The sequence below is a fragment of the Dendropsophus ebraccatus genome, chromosome 1, assembly GCF_027789765.1.
Source record: "Dendropsophus ebraccatus isolate aDenEbr1 chromosome 1, aDenEbr1.pat, whole genome shotgun sequence".
Classification (NCBI taxonomy): Eukaryota; Metazoa; Chordata; class Amphibia; order Anura; family Hylidae; genus Dendropsophus; species Dendropsophus ebraccatus.
In genome coordinates, this window is record NC_091454.1 from 153,273,599 (window position 1) to 153,288,973 (window position 15,375).

Here is a 15,375-nt window from a genome sequence, read left to right on the forward strand (position 1 = left end):
GTTTTTCAGGATTACGATAAAGCCACATTCGTCTTTTTTCTGTGTCTCCATCAATTAGTTTATTTTGAGAATTGCTTTGTTTTCACGTCTTGAATCCCAGTCTGTGGTAGACGCATAGAAATAACAGTCAATCTACTGGAAATGCATCTAATAATAAAGTTGTCAAGTTCTGTTCTGCAGCAGAATTCTGGCTGGATACACCAGGCTGCTGCTGCCTGTATTTTCACGGAGGGATATTTTAGTAGTAATAATGTTGGAGGTCTAGTGAACTGTATTCTTTGGCAGTTGTAAGATTCCTCTGTAGGGAATGACTTCTTAGATTCTGGTCTTTTACTTCATCCATTAGGGAGTCACATTATTACTTTATGATGTGGTGCCACAGTTTTTATCGCTTTATCTGGATGGTTTTGTAATGTGACGTGGGCATATATCTGGCATAGTATACTGGGACAGCAGCAACTGGGACAAACACAGGCCACTAAGTGTATTGTTAAGCTAATCCGGAGAATGAAGTAGAGAATTTATGTTGGATTACTGCTAATTTGTTGCCCTTTCATGTTATCAGTCGGGCTACTTAGTTTTGTCTAAACACCCACTCATATGACATAATGAAGAAAGTGTTGCATTGAGAGGAATCAGCAAGTTATACTTGTGATGGAGATAAATCTACATGATGCAGTGTGTCTGTGATTTTGCACAAAGCTCACATTAAGAGGACTTGGCTTGCTGACAGCGTTATCGTTTAGTAGATATTTGGTACCACTTTATGTCTAATATAGATATAGAAGACCTGAAATATAGTACATTTTATATAGTCTGCTATCGTCGTACCTCAACTTAAAAATTAGGGGTGTTTAATATATTCACATGTTCAGGTTTGTAATTCTAATTAATGAAAACAAAGCCAAGAATGGATTTGAAAAGAAGAAAAATCTCAGTCTTTTCTTTATCATCTGACCTTAGTTTGTAATCTGTTCCTGGCTTTGTATTCAGTATTTGTAATTTAAAAACCTGACTGTATTGATGTGAACATGCCCTAAAACTACTGTGTCTACTGGTTGTGAGTGTTAGAATATGTTACTAGTTACATATTCAATTTTGTTATATGTGTTGATCAAAAACAAAAGGTTTGCAATGTAATTTTGAATATATAGAGTTTGAAGTTATTTTATTGTTTATTTTTTATTAAAAATAAACCAGGTACACAGACCATCGTATATGAATTCTATGTGCATAAAACGATAGCCTTAAATATGGTAGGTAATAAAACAATGGAACCATAGAACAGTGGAATCACATTACAATTTATACAATACAAATCTAGATGTTAATCAGTAACTTGTGAAAATTAAAGGGAGTAATGGTGAGACCTTAGGATTCACTCACAAAATGCTGCATGTGACTTTAATCAGCTCAACAATTTTACAAGGGTCTTAGGGTCATGGTCTAAAAGGAGAAATAGAAATATAGTACATAGCACTCTCATGCACATGGCAAGGGCAGTTATAGATGACTGTGGGTATGAGGCCTAAAAAAACTGCTGATACTGTTAGTACTTATGTTTGTGGGGATAGATGCTAATCTTTATATACATTGGGCCATTCCCCATAAAATTATCCACTGCTGCAGAGATTGCAGCAACATATGGACTCTTCAGAGCCTGATTTGATCATACATTATTTGCAATCTGTGTAGTGGCAAAGGGGTTTAGCAAGCATGGGGCCCACTGCTTCCTCAAAGGGGTTTGCCAATCATATTAAGTCATGCCATATTTCTTTTTATAGGTTTGTGAGTTTTCAATCCAGTATAAAATGGTATTTTGGAGAACTACTTCACAACAGATATTTTGTACCCCTGAGATTTGAGAATTATAGAAAGAAAAACAGTATGAGTTGGCTCTCAAGTTATTCTAATTATAGGTATAGTATTTATTAGACACACAAAATCAAATGGGATAGATTCATGAAGTTGATACATATGTTTGGATAGAAATATTACGGTAAATTATACAAATTTATCTGCAAGGGCCCTGCAGTTTCTTTTTGTTATACAACATAAACTTTGATAATAGTTTTTTAAACATTTTTTTTATCCTATAATATAATCTCCTGTGATATTTGTATTCAAACATATGCATTAACTTTAAAGGACAACTCCCGCGGGACCCCCCCCCCAAAAAAAAAAAAAACACAGACACCATACTCACCATCCCTCCGGTGACGATCGCCACTCCATTCGCCCGCCGTCCAGCGATGTCTCTGATTTCCCGGGTCCTGGGGATGGAAAAGGCTGCTAATGCGCTTGCGCACCGGCAGCCTTTTCATTGGCTGGAGTGCATCACATGGCTTCCAGCAACCTCAGCCAATCAGGGCTGACAAAGCTGGAAGCCATGTGATGCGCTCCAGCCAATGAAAAGGCTGCTGGTGCGCATGTGCACCAGCAGCCTTTTCCGTCCCATTCACTCTCTATGAAGACGCCGAGGAGGAAGAAGACCCGGACCGCCTCCCGGCTCTGACGTCGTCGTCACCAGATGCCGCCCGGGAGAAGAGGACCGTGACGATCGTAATAGGTAATGTATATATTCTTTAACTTCCGGGCGGGGGGGTCGGGGGTCCGAAAGTGGGGGAAGGGGGCCAGACCGGGTATTTAACCACATTACAAAGTTATATAACTTTGTAATGTGTGTTAAATAAGCTAAAAAATTTTTTCGTGGGAGTTGTCCTTTAATATATCCCTTTTTATTTTGTGTCTAATAAATACTGTACATATAATGAGAATACCTTGAGATTCAACTCAGTGTTTTTCAGATTTCTTGTTACTGTTAATGCATCATTACTGACATACACAAATTCACATAGACTGCTGTATGCTTATTTTATCTATATTCAATAAGCAATATGTGTCTGTAATTAAAATAGTAACCTTATGTTAAAGAGGAGCTATAGTCAGTATAAAAACAAAAAGAACAAAAAATCGTTTTATATTATGTTGTAGCTATTCCTGAGATATAGTAATATTACTATTTGGTTGATTGTTTGCACTTTTCTACAAAAAGTCAGGTGGGCATGAACTTTTTTTAAATGGGGTGTGAATGCTATAGGCTAGGGGTCTATGAGTCTGATTTATACCCCTCAGGCTCATATTCAAACCCTCTGTGCCTGATTCATGACCCCACAGTCTCATATTTACACCATCTTAAGCCCAAGTAGTTCCTTTAACCATATATAGACACCTCCCAAGCCTCACTCACATTTATCATTCTTATGCAACATGGAACAAATAGTGGAAGTATGGAAGCAAATGGTGCAGTGCTTGAGGGGGGAGGTTTTCAACAAATGAAGAAAGCATGCAACGCACTGCACACTAAAAATGCTTGTTACCATTAGGATAAATCACTTCCTTGTGACCAGTTCGGAAATTGAAAAAATAAAAAATAAATTAAATACCGCACACAGACATTCTTTTTAGAAAAGAACTTGCTGGTGTGTCATCAAAGCAGTGTCAATAATTTATTGATACAAATAACATTATGTAGCAACATACAAGAGCATGAATTTATCAATCAAGTAAGACAATAAACAATTATCTTAACAACACTTATCTAGAGGCCATACATAACATAACTAAATACACAGGAAGCACCATGATCACTTAGCAGTCTCTTAGGCACCATTTAAACTTCTACAAATACAGTGCATGCTCGGACAATATTCTGCAGACCAGACCTCAGAGCTCCTGGTATCAGCATTCATTATGATGCCGGGGGCTCCAAGACTGTTTGATTATTCGCGACACTCCTGTACTGAGACGCAGAAAGTACTTAGTCAGTCGTTATATACTCGGAACTAGAGCTTACAGGGCCTGTCCATAGTTACCGGAGAACATGTTCTACCATAGTGTTTAAATTTTGTTTGTGTTAGATTACTTTTTCCAATGTGACTTGGTGGCTTTTGGTCAGGGCTGTTTGTGCCATGAGGCAAAATAAGTTTATTGCTCAGGTGGCAGGTTTGTAGGGAAGGCAGATTTTATGGAGTGGCCGTAAATTATACTGTCTGCTGCACATGAATCACTATATTGACCCCATGACTTGCAAATGATAGCTGGACACAGAGATAGAATGTAAGGAAGTCAAGACTGCAAACACTGCATTTCAGGTCACCTCAGGCAGCAGAAAAACTAGAATCGTCCCTGCTTTTGGTGGTGCAAGGACTGCAATTAGAGGTAAAATAGCTGGTGTATTACACAGTATACTGCTACTTTTTTGCAGCTCTTTTACTATTTACACCAACCAGTTTTGGTCAAGAATGAGTACTTGTATGCTTCAGTACTGCAACGAGTTAGCCATAATCCATAATATTTCCCCCTGTATTCTTTGCTTGTTGGCATAAGATTAAGAACAATGGGACATTTTATCTACAATTTTTCATCTATGTTATTTGATTCTGGAAATTTCAGGACACACCTTTGGTGTTTTACACTGCAGCAGAGACAAATAAAATATCAGTAATAAGCATTACTGTCTCTCAGCATTTTTATTTAAGAACAGCAACAGCTGAGCTTGTGTGAATTCACCAGGAGGGATGACATAAGATATGATCTGACATAGCAAATCAGCACCTGACTTCACAGATCTGAGCCTGCAGTGAATCATTATGAGGCCCCAACCACTATGAAACCTAAAAGAAAACTAAACTTATCATCAGCTTGGCAGCTCTTCAGAAGATTATGTGTGTGTTGTAATACTTTACTACGTCAGCTTACTTCCCTCCTAAAGGGTTTCCTATTCATTACACTCAATATTGGACTGAACTGGAAATGTACTTTGTATCAGAGGTACAGTAAAGTTTTGGATTTCCTTTATTATAGGCAAGGTTCCAAGACTATTTAATTGGCCCGGGACAGAATCTGCCCCTTATAAGATCTCATTAACCCTGGACGGATCGCCTGTCAATAACAATATTTCCTGGGCCTCCTTGTGTTGAGTAGAAAGATCTATAATCTTTATAAAAAAAGATCTATAATCTTTAAAAAAAATATATCTGTGAGAACAGGAACCTGTCTTCTAAATACCTGTCCAGAAGGAAATGTGCAGTTAAAGTCTGCAAGAGTTTATGCTCATTTTTATGTCAGAAAAGATAGGTCAAGAAAATTATTACTAATAAATCAGAATTCTTAAACATTTATCTCCCTGACCCATTTGAAATCTTTGTACCTCTTTAGATGGAAGTCAGTCTCCCTTAAATACTTGGGGATCCAAAAAATGCAAGATCCTTTGGCTCTTTATTTATTACGCTAATTTAATCCTGTTGCTTAAGGATCTCTTTTGGTTTGGGCGCATGGCAGCAATAAAAATTGACATCCTTCCATCAGTGCTGTATTTCTTTTTCAAGCTTATTCTATCCTATGAAAACTTTGTTATTACTAAACATTCATTATTATTCAAGTATAATTGAAATTGTAAAAGTAACCTGAAAACCCAGCTCTTCAAACTAGGCTACAACCTATAATTCTGCATCACACTTGACTGGCTGCACTTTACCTCCTGTTTCTCTCCCTGTACCTTATAGATTGTAAGACCTTGCAGGCAGGGTACTCTTCCCCATGTGCCTTCATATAATGTGTCCTGATCTTGTACTGTTCCTGCTCATTACCCCTATCTATTGTATAGCGCTCTGGAATTAAGGGTGCTTTATAAATAAATAAATAATAATAAAAAGTATATCTAGACACAAAAGGGCACTATTGTCATATACAGTAGGCTCTGGATTAGGCCAAAGTTCATTGTGTATTTTAGATCTCTTTCGCAGGGAATTAAAACAAAGGCTCTCCATATTAAGGGACCTGTCCGTGAGATCTCTGATAAGAGCTTTGTTGCATTTGTGCAAGCATTAAATGTATTTAAAAGGATACAGTATGCATCCATAGGTCTGGCTCTCCTGTCGTTTCAAGGGGGACATTTTAAGCACTTTAAGAAAAGGCTCTTGGGTCACTTTTTACAAGTCTAAACAGTCTATACCCGGAGGTGGAAATCTGCTTTGCCTCCCTCCTCGGGATTTTTTTGGATTGTCTCTTCTCTTTTAAAAGGACAGAAGGGCTGAGAGCTATGTCAGAAAAAGAAAAATCCCTTTACAATAAAACTTGGTTCTGTTGGGACACCTTTAATGATTCTGAGGATTTGGTGGTGTGGCTCTCTCACAAGGATAGGATAGAGATGTAATTTAGTGATGAAGGGACAGGTTAGACTGATCATAAAACTGCTGATCAGTGAAATGTAAAAAGTATCTGTAATTCCTAAATGGTTAGTAAAACATTTCTGTTAAACCCTAGAAAAAGGGTTTATCCAAGATTGGAATAGCAGAGCTGCTTCTTTCCAGAAATGGCACCACTCTTGTCCTCAGTTTGTGTGTGGTATTATGGCTCAGACCTATGAAAGTGAATGGAGCTTAGTTGTGATACCACACGCATAGTAAGGACAGGTATGGAACTATTTTTGTAAGAAAGTAGCTATGTTTATCTAGTCCAGTAGATGTGATATAAAGCAAGTTTGCAATAAACGTTCATTATTTATTTATTTTTTGTTGTTATCATGCTGTAAAACAAAGCTGAACTTACCAGAAATCCAGGTCCAGGCTCCTGAAGGCAGATTTTCTGACTTGTGCTGGTTGAAAAAAAGAGGCTAAACACAGTAGCATGTTCAGAGCATAATGCTAGTAACATTTCTACAGCGGAAAATCCATTCCACATGTCTCAATAGAGATGTTTCTGCAGCACTGCCACATATAGTTTAAGAACCCTATTTAGATGTATGGTATGGATTTTAGTGCTAGATGTTTCTGAATGACATCTGCCATGTGTGAGCATGCTTTCTATATTGGTTAACATTAGAACTAGAACCAGTTAGGTGCTAGATATAACACCATATCTCCTTTAGTGATATAACACGCTGTTTCCCCTTAAAGCGACTCTGTACCCACAATCTGCACCCCCAAACCACTTGTACCTTCAGATAGCTGCTTTTAATCCAAGAACTGTCCTGGGGTCTGTTCGGCAGGTGATGCAGTTATTGTCTTAAAAACAACTTTTAAACTGGCAGTGCTGTGTCTAACGGCCGTGGCCTAGATTGTGTATGCATTAGGCTGGCACAACCTCTCTGTCCCTCCTGTGCAAATGTTCAGCATAGAGAAAATGTTTAAGTGGCATTCCTAATGATGAAGATGGTAGGGAGGAGGGACGAAGGGGTGGTGCAAAGTTAGGGCACAGATATTCTAAGCCACGCCTGTAGGTTTTTAGGACAATAACTGCATCACCTGCCAAACGGAACGCAGGACAGATCTTGGATTAAAAGCAGCTATCCGAAAGTACAAGTGTTTTGGGGGGTCAGATTGTGGGTACAGAGTCACTTTAAAGAGTCATAATGCACTGTACAGTACCTCTCTTAATGAGTTATATTGCACTGTACCCCCCTTAATGAGTTATAAAGCACTGATGGTTATTGCTATATTAAACTGTACCCCACTTTATTAATTATAATAAGGGGGGGGGGGTATTATATTATAGTGTATTAAAATAATATATTGTGTACCTCCTTAATTAGGTATAATTCAGATAATCCAGTGCTTTCAGTAGTCATCCATTTGATTTATGGTAGCTTTTTAGCATGGCTGCCTCAATGTTGATGGGTCTCAGTGGGCCTGAGAAATTAGCAGGGGTCACCTCCTCAGTCACCATGTTATAAATATATGTGGATAAGTTATGCTGGGCATAAACGTTATTTGTAATCATTAGATGATAGCTAGATTAACCAGTAGATGATGTCAGCGGGATCAGAACAGAATTTAATATGTATGAGGGCAGCTCCTGTGTCTGCTGTAGGGCAAACAATGTTTAGCATGCTGTATTTAAACATGCTTCATCCTGGTTCAAACAGGAGATAAATGCAGCCAGGCTTCCTATTGCTATAAACACGCATGCTCATAATAATAATAATAATAAAGTTATTTGTATTGCGCCAACAGATTCCGCAGCGCTCATCCAATATTGATGCTAATCCATCAATATTCTTACAGTTAACAGTGTAGGCAAGCAATCTGACTAGTTATAAAATTTAGTAACAGTTGCATAATCATCTCTTCTGCTCCATAATAGACTTATACATGTGGGGACTTGGAAGGGTAAAGAGGTCTCTAAATAATTACCCCTTTTGCCCTCTCCATAATCTAGCCCTTTCTAATTAATTCCCCATTGTTGCTTCAAAAGAACAATGCATTCTGTGCTGGATGCTATGTAAATATCTATATCTAAACAGGATCTGTGCACCCCATGTGTCTGTAATGCACGTGTAAAATTCTTATGTGTAAGATGTCATACAGAGCTTGCTTTTACACCACTTTTTGTAACACAAGATAAAAATGCATAGTATCCATACTGTATGACTCATGTGCTAGAGTGAGTAGTATGGGAGCAACAGCTGTGCTGGGTAAAGCAAACAGCTGTCTAGCTACTAAATGGATTTGCTGAGTTAGACAAAAATGATAATAAATCAAGTTTTACACCACAGCTAAGCTATGTTCACACAATCCATTTTGTGGACGTCTTTCTGGATGGACATAATTTTCGTGCAAAAAGGCAGCCGTCTTTTGATAACTGAGCTGTGTGGTTTTGTTCGCAGAAATGTTTGGGGACTGGGAGCTCAATTTTACCTGTGCGGATGGTGGATTTGTGTTGGTTAATACGTAATCGACATTGACCAGTAGTTTCCCCTACATAGAGAATCTTGCAGGGGCATTGTAGAACATAAACTACAAAATCTGATCTGCATGTAAGATGTTTGTTTATTTTAAATCTCTGTCCAGTAGCTGGATGTATGAACTCCTCCCCTTTGATCATTTGTCCACAGTTACCACACCCCAGGCAAGGGAAACTACCAAAGCGTGCTTTCCCTAAAAAAAGTCTGTGTTTGTGTCGTTGTTGGTCCCAGGTCAGCCCGAACTAATCTATCTTTAAGATTTTTGAGGTGACGATAAGCCATGATTGGAGGTAAACTGAACTCGGGGATGTCTGAAAAGGCCCTGGACAGGATACCCCATTCTTTGCGTATGATCTTGGCTACATATTGACTTTCGGTCCCATAGGTGGATACAAAGGCTAGTCTAGGGGGTTTTGTTGTGGAGGATTTTGTTGTAAGTAAGTTCTGTCTCTCCATGTTGGTCACTTTGTCACGCTTTTTACTGACTAGATGTATGGGATATCCCCTGTCTGTGAATTTCTTGCACATATTGTCAAGTTGTGTGTCACAATTAATGGGATCTTGTACTATGCGTTTCACTCTTAGTAACTGGCTGAATGGTAGTGATTCTAGCATGGGTTTTGGGTGAAAGCTTTCAAAACGAAGCAAGGTGTTACGGTCTGTTGGTTTACAGTACAAGTCTGTTAAAAGTCTGTTGTTGTCAATGTACACCCTGGTGTCCAAAAATTGTAACGAAGTCGTTGAAAAATCCCGCGTGAACTTGATGTCCTCATCAATCAGATTGAGGAAGTCAAAAAAGTCATCTAATTGTTGGTATGAACCTGTCCAGATGACGAAAATGACGTTGATATACCTCCACCACCTCAGCACATTTTTTCACCTTGGATGTGCTGTCACCTGTATCTTTTTCTTGGATTGAATTACCAACTTTGGGCCCAGTTGGTGAGACGAGCACCCACTTATATTTTTTCTGAACTGTGCTGTTGTGATTTTTCCTTTTTGATAATGTTTTGCGATTGCAAAGTTTGCAATAGCTTGATAGTTTGCTACAATGTATTAGTATTGGTAAAATTATCTGGAGTCCAGGGAATTCATTTATTTGTAGCCACTTCTCCACTGTGAGAAGTATTCATCTGTTTCTATGGCATTGTAGCTTCTGGATATAAACCATAGTGTTACAATTGACTACCATCAATCAGAGAGTTTCAGAATAGTAAAAACTGAAACACAAAGTATATTAAAAATATTGTATGCCTTTAACCTCTTAAGGACATAGGACGTACCGGTACGTCCTATGTCCTCACTTGCACTTCAAAGCGGGGCCGCGCGGCGGCCCCGCGTTGAAGTGCCGCGATCCCGGGTGCCGCGTGTAGCCCGGGACCGCCGCTATTAGCGGGCACGGTCTGATCGCCGTGCCCGCTAATTAGCTAATCGGAGGCAGCTGTCAAAGTTGACAGCTGCCTCCGATTACCGGAGGCAACGTTTCCCTGGTGTCTAGTGGGGGAGATCGCTCCTCCGGGACCTTGTCCCGGAGGAGCGATCTCCGTTACTGATGCCGGCCGGGGACGCGTCCAAGATGGCGCCGTCCTCGGCTCGGCACTCGTTCGTTTTCGGCTGCAGCAGCCGAAAGCAAACGAGTGCCGATCTCATGGATCTCTGCAGCATATCTATGCTGCAGAGATCTCAATGAGAGATCACAGTGTATATACTAGAAGTCCCCCAGGGGGGCTTCTAGTATATGTGTAAAAAAAAAAAATAAAGTGTTGTTAATAGTAAAAAGCCCCCTCCCCTAATAAAAGTCTGAATCACCCCCCTTTTTCCAGGTTTTAAATAAAAGTAAACAAATAAATAAATAAATAAACATGTTTGCTATCGCCGCGTGCGTAATCGCCCGAACTATTAATTAATCACATTTCTGATCTCGTACGGTAAACGGCGTCAGCGCAAAAAAATCCCAAAGTGCAAAATTGCGCATTTTTGGTCGCATCAAATCCAGAAAAAATTTAATAAAAAGCGATCAAAAAGACGTATATGGGCAATCAAGGTACCGATAGAAAGATCACATCATGGCGCAAAAAATGACACCTCGCACAGCCCCATAGACCAAAGGATAAAAGTGCTATAAGCCTGGGAATGGAGCGATTTTAAGGAACGTATATTGGTTAACAACGGTTTGAATTTTTTACAGGCCATCATATACAATATAAGTTATACATGTTATATATCGTTTTAATCGTAACGACTTGAGGAACATGCATAACAAGTCAGTTTTACCCCAGGGTGAATGGCGTAAAAACACATTTCCCCCAAATAAAAGAAATGCGTTTTTATTTTCAATTTCACCACACTTCTAATTTTTTTCTGGTTTCGCAGTATACTTTATGCAAAAATTCAGCCTGTAATTGCAAAGTACAATTAGTGACGCAAAAAATAAGGGGTCATGTGGGTTTCTAGGTGGAAAAATGCAAGTGCTATGACCTTTTAAACACAAGGAGGAAAAACGGAAAACGTAAAAACGAAAATGGGCCATGTCCTTAAAGGGTTAAAGGTGTATTTACACCTTAAACATTCACAGGATATGACATAAATTCCTTGTTGGTAAGGGTCCACTGCCTTGATGGCCCACAATGGCCTCTTCTCCATTGAGTAAAATAGCTAGGTGAATGCACATATGTAGGTCGTTCTATTAAAGAGACTCTGTACCCACAATCTGACCCCCCCAAACCACTTGTACCTTCGGATAGCTGCTTTTAATCCAAGATCTGTCCTGGGGTCCGTTCGGCAGGGGATGCAGTTATTGTCATAAAAACAACTTTTAATCCAGCAGCGCTGTGTCTAACGGCCGTGGCTTAGGGCCCTTTTACACTGAAAGATTATCTGACAGATTATCTGCCAAAGATTTGAAGCCAAAACCAGGAATGGATTTGAAAAGAGGAGAAATCTCAGGCTTTCCTTTATTACCTGCTCTCTGTTTATAGTCCATTCCTGGCTTTGGCTTCAAATCTTTGGCAGATAATCTGTCAGATAATCTTTCCGTGTAAAAGGGCCCTTACATTTGTATATGCATTAGGCTGGCACAACCTCTCTGTCCTTCCTCCCCATCCTCCTCATCATTAGGAATGCTCCAGGCAGATTGCTTCCTATTCCCCACCTGTGGCAGCCCGGCACATGGGCTGGATCGTTAATACACCTGTGCAAAGCTCAAACAGCAGTAAATGTTCCTGGATCATTCCTAATAATTAGGAGGGTGGGGAGGAAGGACGGAGAGGGTGTGCCAGCATATACAAATGTAAGCCCCGGCCGTTAGACACAGCGCTGTAGGATTAAAAGTATTTTTTAGGAAAAAAACTGCATCCCCTGCTGAACGGACCCCAGGACAGATCTTGGATTAAAAGCAGCTATCCGAAGGTACAAGCGGTTTGGGGGGGACAAATTGTGGGTACAGAGTCGCTTTAAAGACAGTGGTTACAAAAAGAGCAACAAGAAGCAACAACTAAAACCTAAAGCTGTTCTTCCGCTATAACTGAGTCCTGTCATAACCAGTGACCCCTAAATCAATGTTTAATAACATACTAGTAATCCTGATCTATTATGGCATTGCATAGTATATTCAGTCAACCTCTGAGACCCTGTACTAGTATGAAGAAAAAAAATATAAAAAAATAAAACAGCTGGGTTCACACTACGTTTTTTTTTCATCCGTTTTTGCAAAAAATCTGATAAAAAAAGTTGGAAAAACAAATGCATTTGTGTGCATCCATTTTAATCCATTTTTCCATTGACTGTTGTATATGTTGTAGACATATTTGTAGACTGTAATGTTGTACACTTTGTATCTAGTACTATATATTTTATACTTTTCTTTGTTCTAATTCAGAAACCGAACAAGAACTCCAGTCAGTCCAGGGTCTTATGGATATGGAAAAGTTCCTTACATTTTACCTCTGCAAAGTGACACAGGTCAAGGCAGACCAAGAAAAAAGAGACAGCAACAGTCTGGGAGACAGCCTGCACGTGGACAAATCATAGCTCAGAATCGCTACTCCAGCGTTGGTAACAATTACCAGGAAGGACTTTATCCTTCTCACAGGTCAGCAGATCCTTCAGCGAATCAATGGATACCTTCCTCATCTCAGATGCAACCAACATCTCAAAATATATTTCCTGATGCTCGTGTACAGGGAACTTCACTCAATCTACTCAGAAGTAATCCACAAGGACAACGTGGAACTACAGCTATCATGTGCACTGGGGCCTACAAACAGTATAAGCTGTGCAATAAGGATGTAAGTCTAAAACACATGATTTGTGTGAGACTAACCAATTGTACTGTTTTGTAATGTAGATACTAACACAGCATAACAGCGATACGAAGGAACAGTCAATTTCTGTTATTTGGAAAAGTATTATCCCTTTAGGTTTTCAATGGTTTTGAATAAGGGACATGTACTGCGTTGTTTACATCTATAGTATAACAGCATATGCAATTTAACACTAACTAAAGAAGCCTCTGTTGCTGGAGGACCCAGTACATTTGTGTGCTACATGAACATTGGGGGAGATTTATCAAACATGGTGTAAAGTGAAACTGGCTCAGTTGCCCCTAGCAACCAATCAGATTCCACCTTTCATTTCTCACAGACTCTTTGGAAAATGAAAGGTTGAATCTGATTGGTTGCTAGGGGCAACTGAGCCAGTTTTACTTTACACCATGTTTGATAAATCTCCCCCATTGTGTTTGGTTCCTGTGTATGATAGGGGCACAAAGCAGATGAAATAAAACAGTAAAACAAATGAAGAAACAAGCAAAACAAACAGTCCATCTAGATAATTCTATGTGCTGCAATGGTGATCCCGAAAAAAAAAAACATCAAAAAAAAACTTTTTCTCCCTTATCTTAGGTCCAAAGTTATGCCCCGCTCCCATTCAACCTGCTGGATTTACTAAGAGGCTTCTTAGGTAAATCTGGCAGGACCTAAACCTGCTGCACTGCACAGAAATCTACACCTGCTCCTGAACAGATGAAGATTTCTGCCATGATTTAAATTGTGGTAAACCAGGCACAGGAGGAGTCAACACCTCCTCCCCACCTTGCCGCAACCCCTCACCCGCCCATCAGGTAAGCTGGCTGTTATGGCTGGTGTATGCCATGGAGAAGGTAAGAATCTGCTCCTTCTCTGTGGTGTAGGCCAGGGGTGCGACAATGATAAGGATTTTTGGAGAGGAAAAATAGCACTGCATGCAGTGTGCGTTTTATTGCCAGAATGAGAGACACCTTGTTCTGCTGTTGTAATGTCATGTGTCAGATTCAGTAATGCCTTGTGTAATATCAATGTAACATGTAATATTCCTCTATATAGTGCTAACATGCATTGCAGCATTGTACAGAGCTTCTCATAACTCACATTGATCCCTGTCTCCAGTAGCGCTCACAATCTAAATTCCAAATGAAAGTATATTGTAGTGTGCGAGTAAACTGGAAAACCTATGCACACATAGGGAGAACATGGACCCATGACCAAGGCAAGGCAACTGTGCTTACCACATAATACCTACCTGTCTGTCTATATCGTCTCCCAACTACATCTGGTGGCCGAAACTATACGCCAAAATGATAGTAACATGCCAAATAAATGTAGAACATCTCCTGTATGTATTAGCATGGAGAGAACCATAAATGTGGTTGCAGAATACTTTTTATGGCCACCACAACTATAATGACATAATATGTGTCCAAAATCTGAGCCATAGCTCATAGTAACTATGTATATATGTTATCTTTACCAGCTACTATATAAAAAAGAATCTAGAATACTTTGTAATTTTTCATGGCAGCAAACATGACTGTCTGGCTACTATTGTAGAACTTCTTTTCCTTGTTAGTTTGTTAGCTGAACTGTCCACAGAAAAGTTACTTATCAAATATAAACTCTTTCCTATATATTTAGGCAAATATTTGTACTGCATAACCCTATTATATGATTTATTGTTAATGCAACACATACATAACCACTAAATATAAGGAAAAATGCAAAAACTTAGCATAAAATGAATTTTCCTATAGCAAGCAATCCAAAATTCTAAATAAGTTCTTTATGTTGCAGCCATATATGTGTGTTCTGTAAAATATTTCCACTCCTTAAAATAATATCCTAGCGCAATATTTAATGATTGGGGGGAACTCATTTTATACATTTAGTAGATTTAAAAAGACAAGGGTAAATATACAGTGTGTTATTTTATACTTGTAAAACCGCATGGGTGGAAAAAATTGCCGTCTGACCAAATAAATCACAGACAACGGGAAATAAGTGATTTTCTCAATGTGTCCTGGCAGGGAGAAAAACAGAAGTGTACTGTGGTTTGGTTTTCAGTGGTCTCAACATTTCCAATTTGCCCGGTTGAAGCCCTCTGAAAATCATTTTCATGAAGTAATAATGAAGTTTTTAGGCTAAGCCCATCATCATCATCTTTTTACATGTTATGTCAGGAGTGAAAAGCAGAATCATGAAGTCTGCTCAGGAATCAGGAGTCATAAAACAGTGTATTATATCTGATATTAAATTACATATATAGTGGAAGAGCTTAAAAATGCCTACGGGTTATTGAAAAGTATAAGTGGGCAGAGG

General features: G+C 39.2%; 1 protein-coding gene across 5 annotated transcripts in view; it reads left to right on the forward strand.

Moving 5' to 3' along the window:
• Positions 1-15,375, forward strand: part of THSD4 (thrombospondin type 1 domain containing 4) — a 527,908-nt gene that overhangs the window by 125,354 nt on the left and 387,179 nt on the right. For 4 of the 5 annotated variants that reach the window (XM_069982054.1, XM_069982070.1, XM_069982063.1 and 1 more), the window contains one exon: positions 12,624-13,032. In XM_069982054.1, the coding sequence (XP_069838155.1) occupies positions 12,624-13,032 (409 nt within the window). Of the gene's footprint in view, positions 1-12,623; positions 13,033-13,797; positions 13,866-15,375 lie in introns of those variants that run through there. The other variant, XM_069982083.1, reaches the window with a different exon arrangement.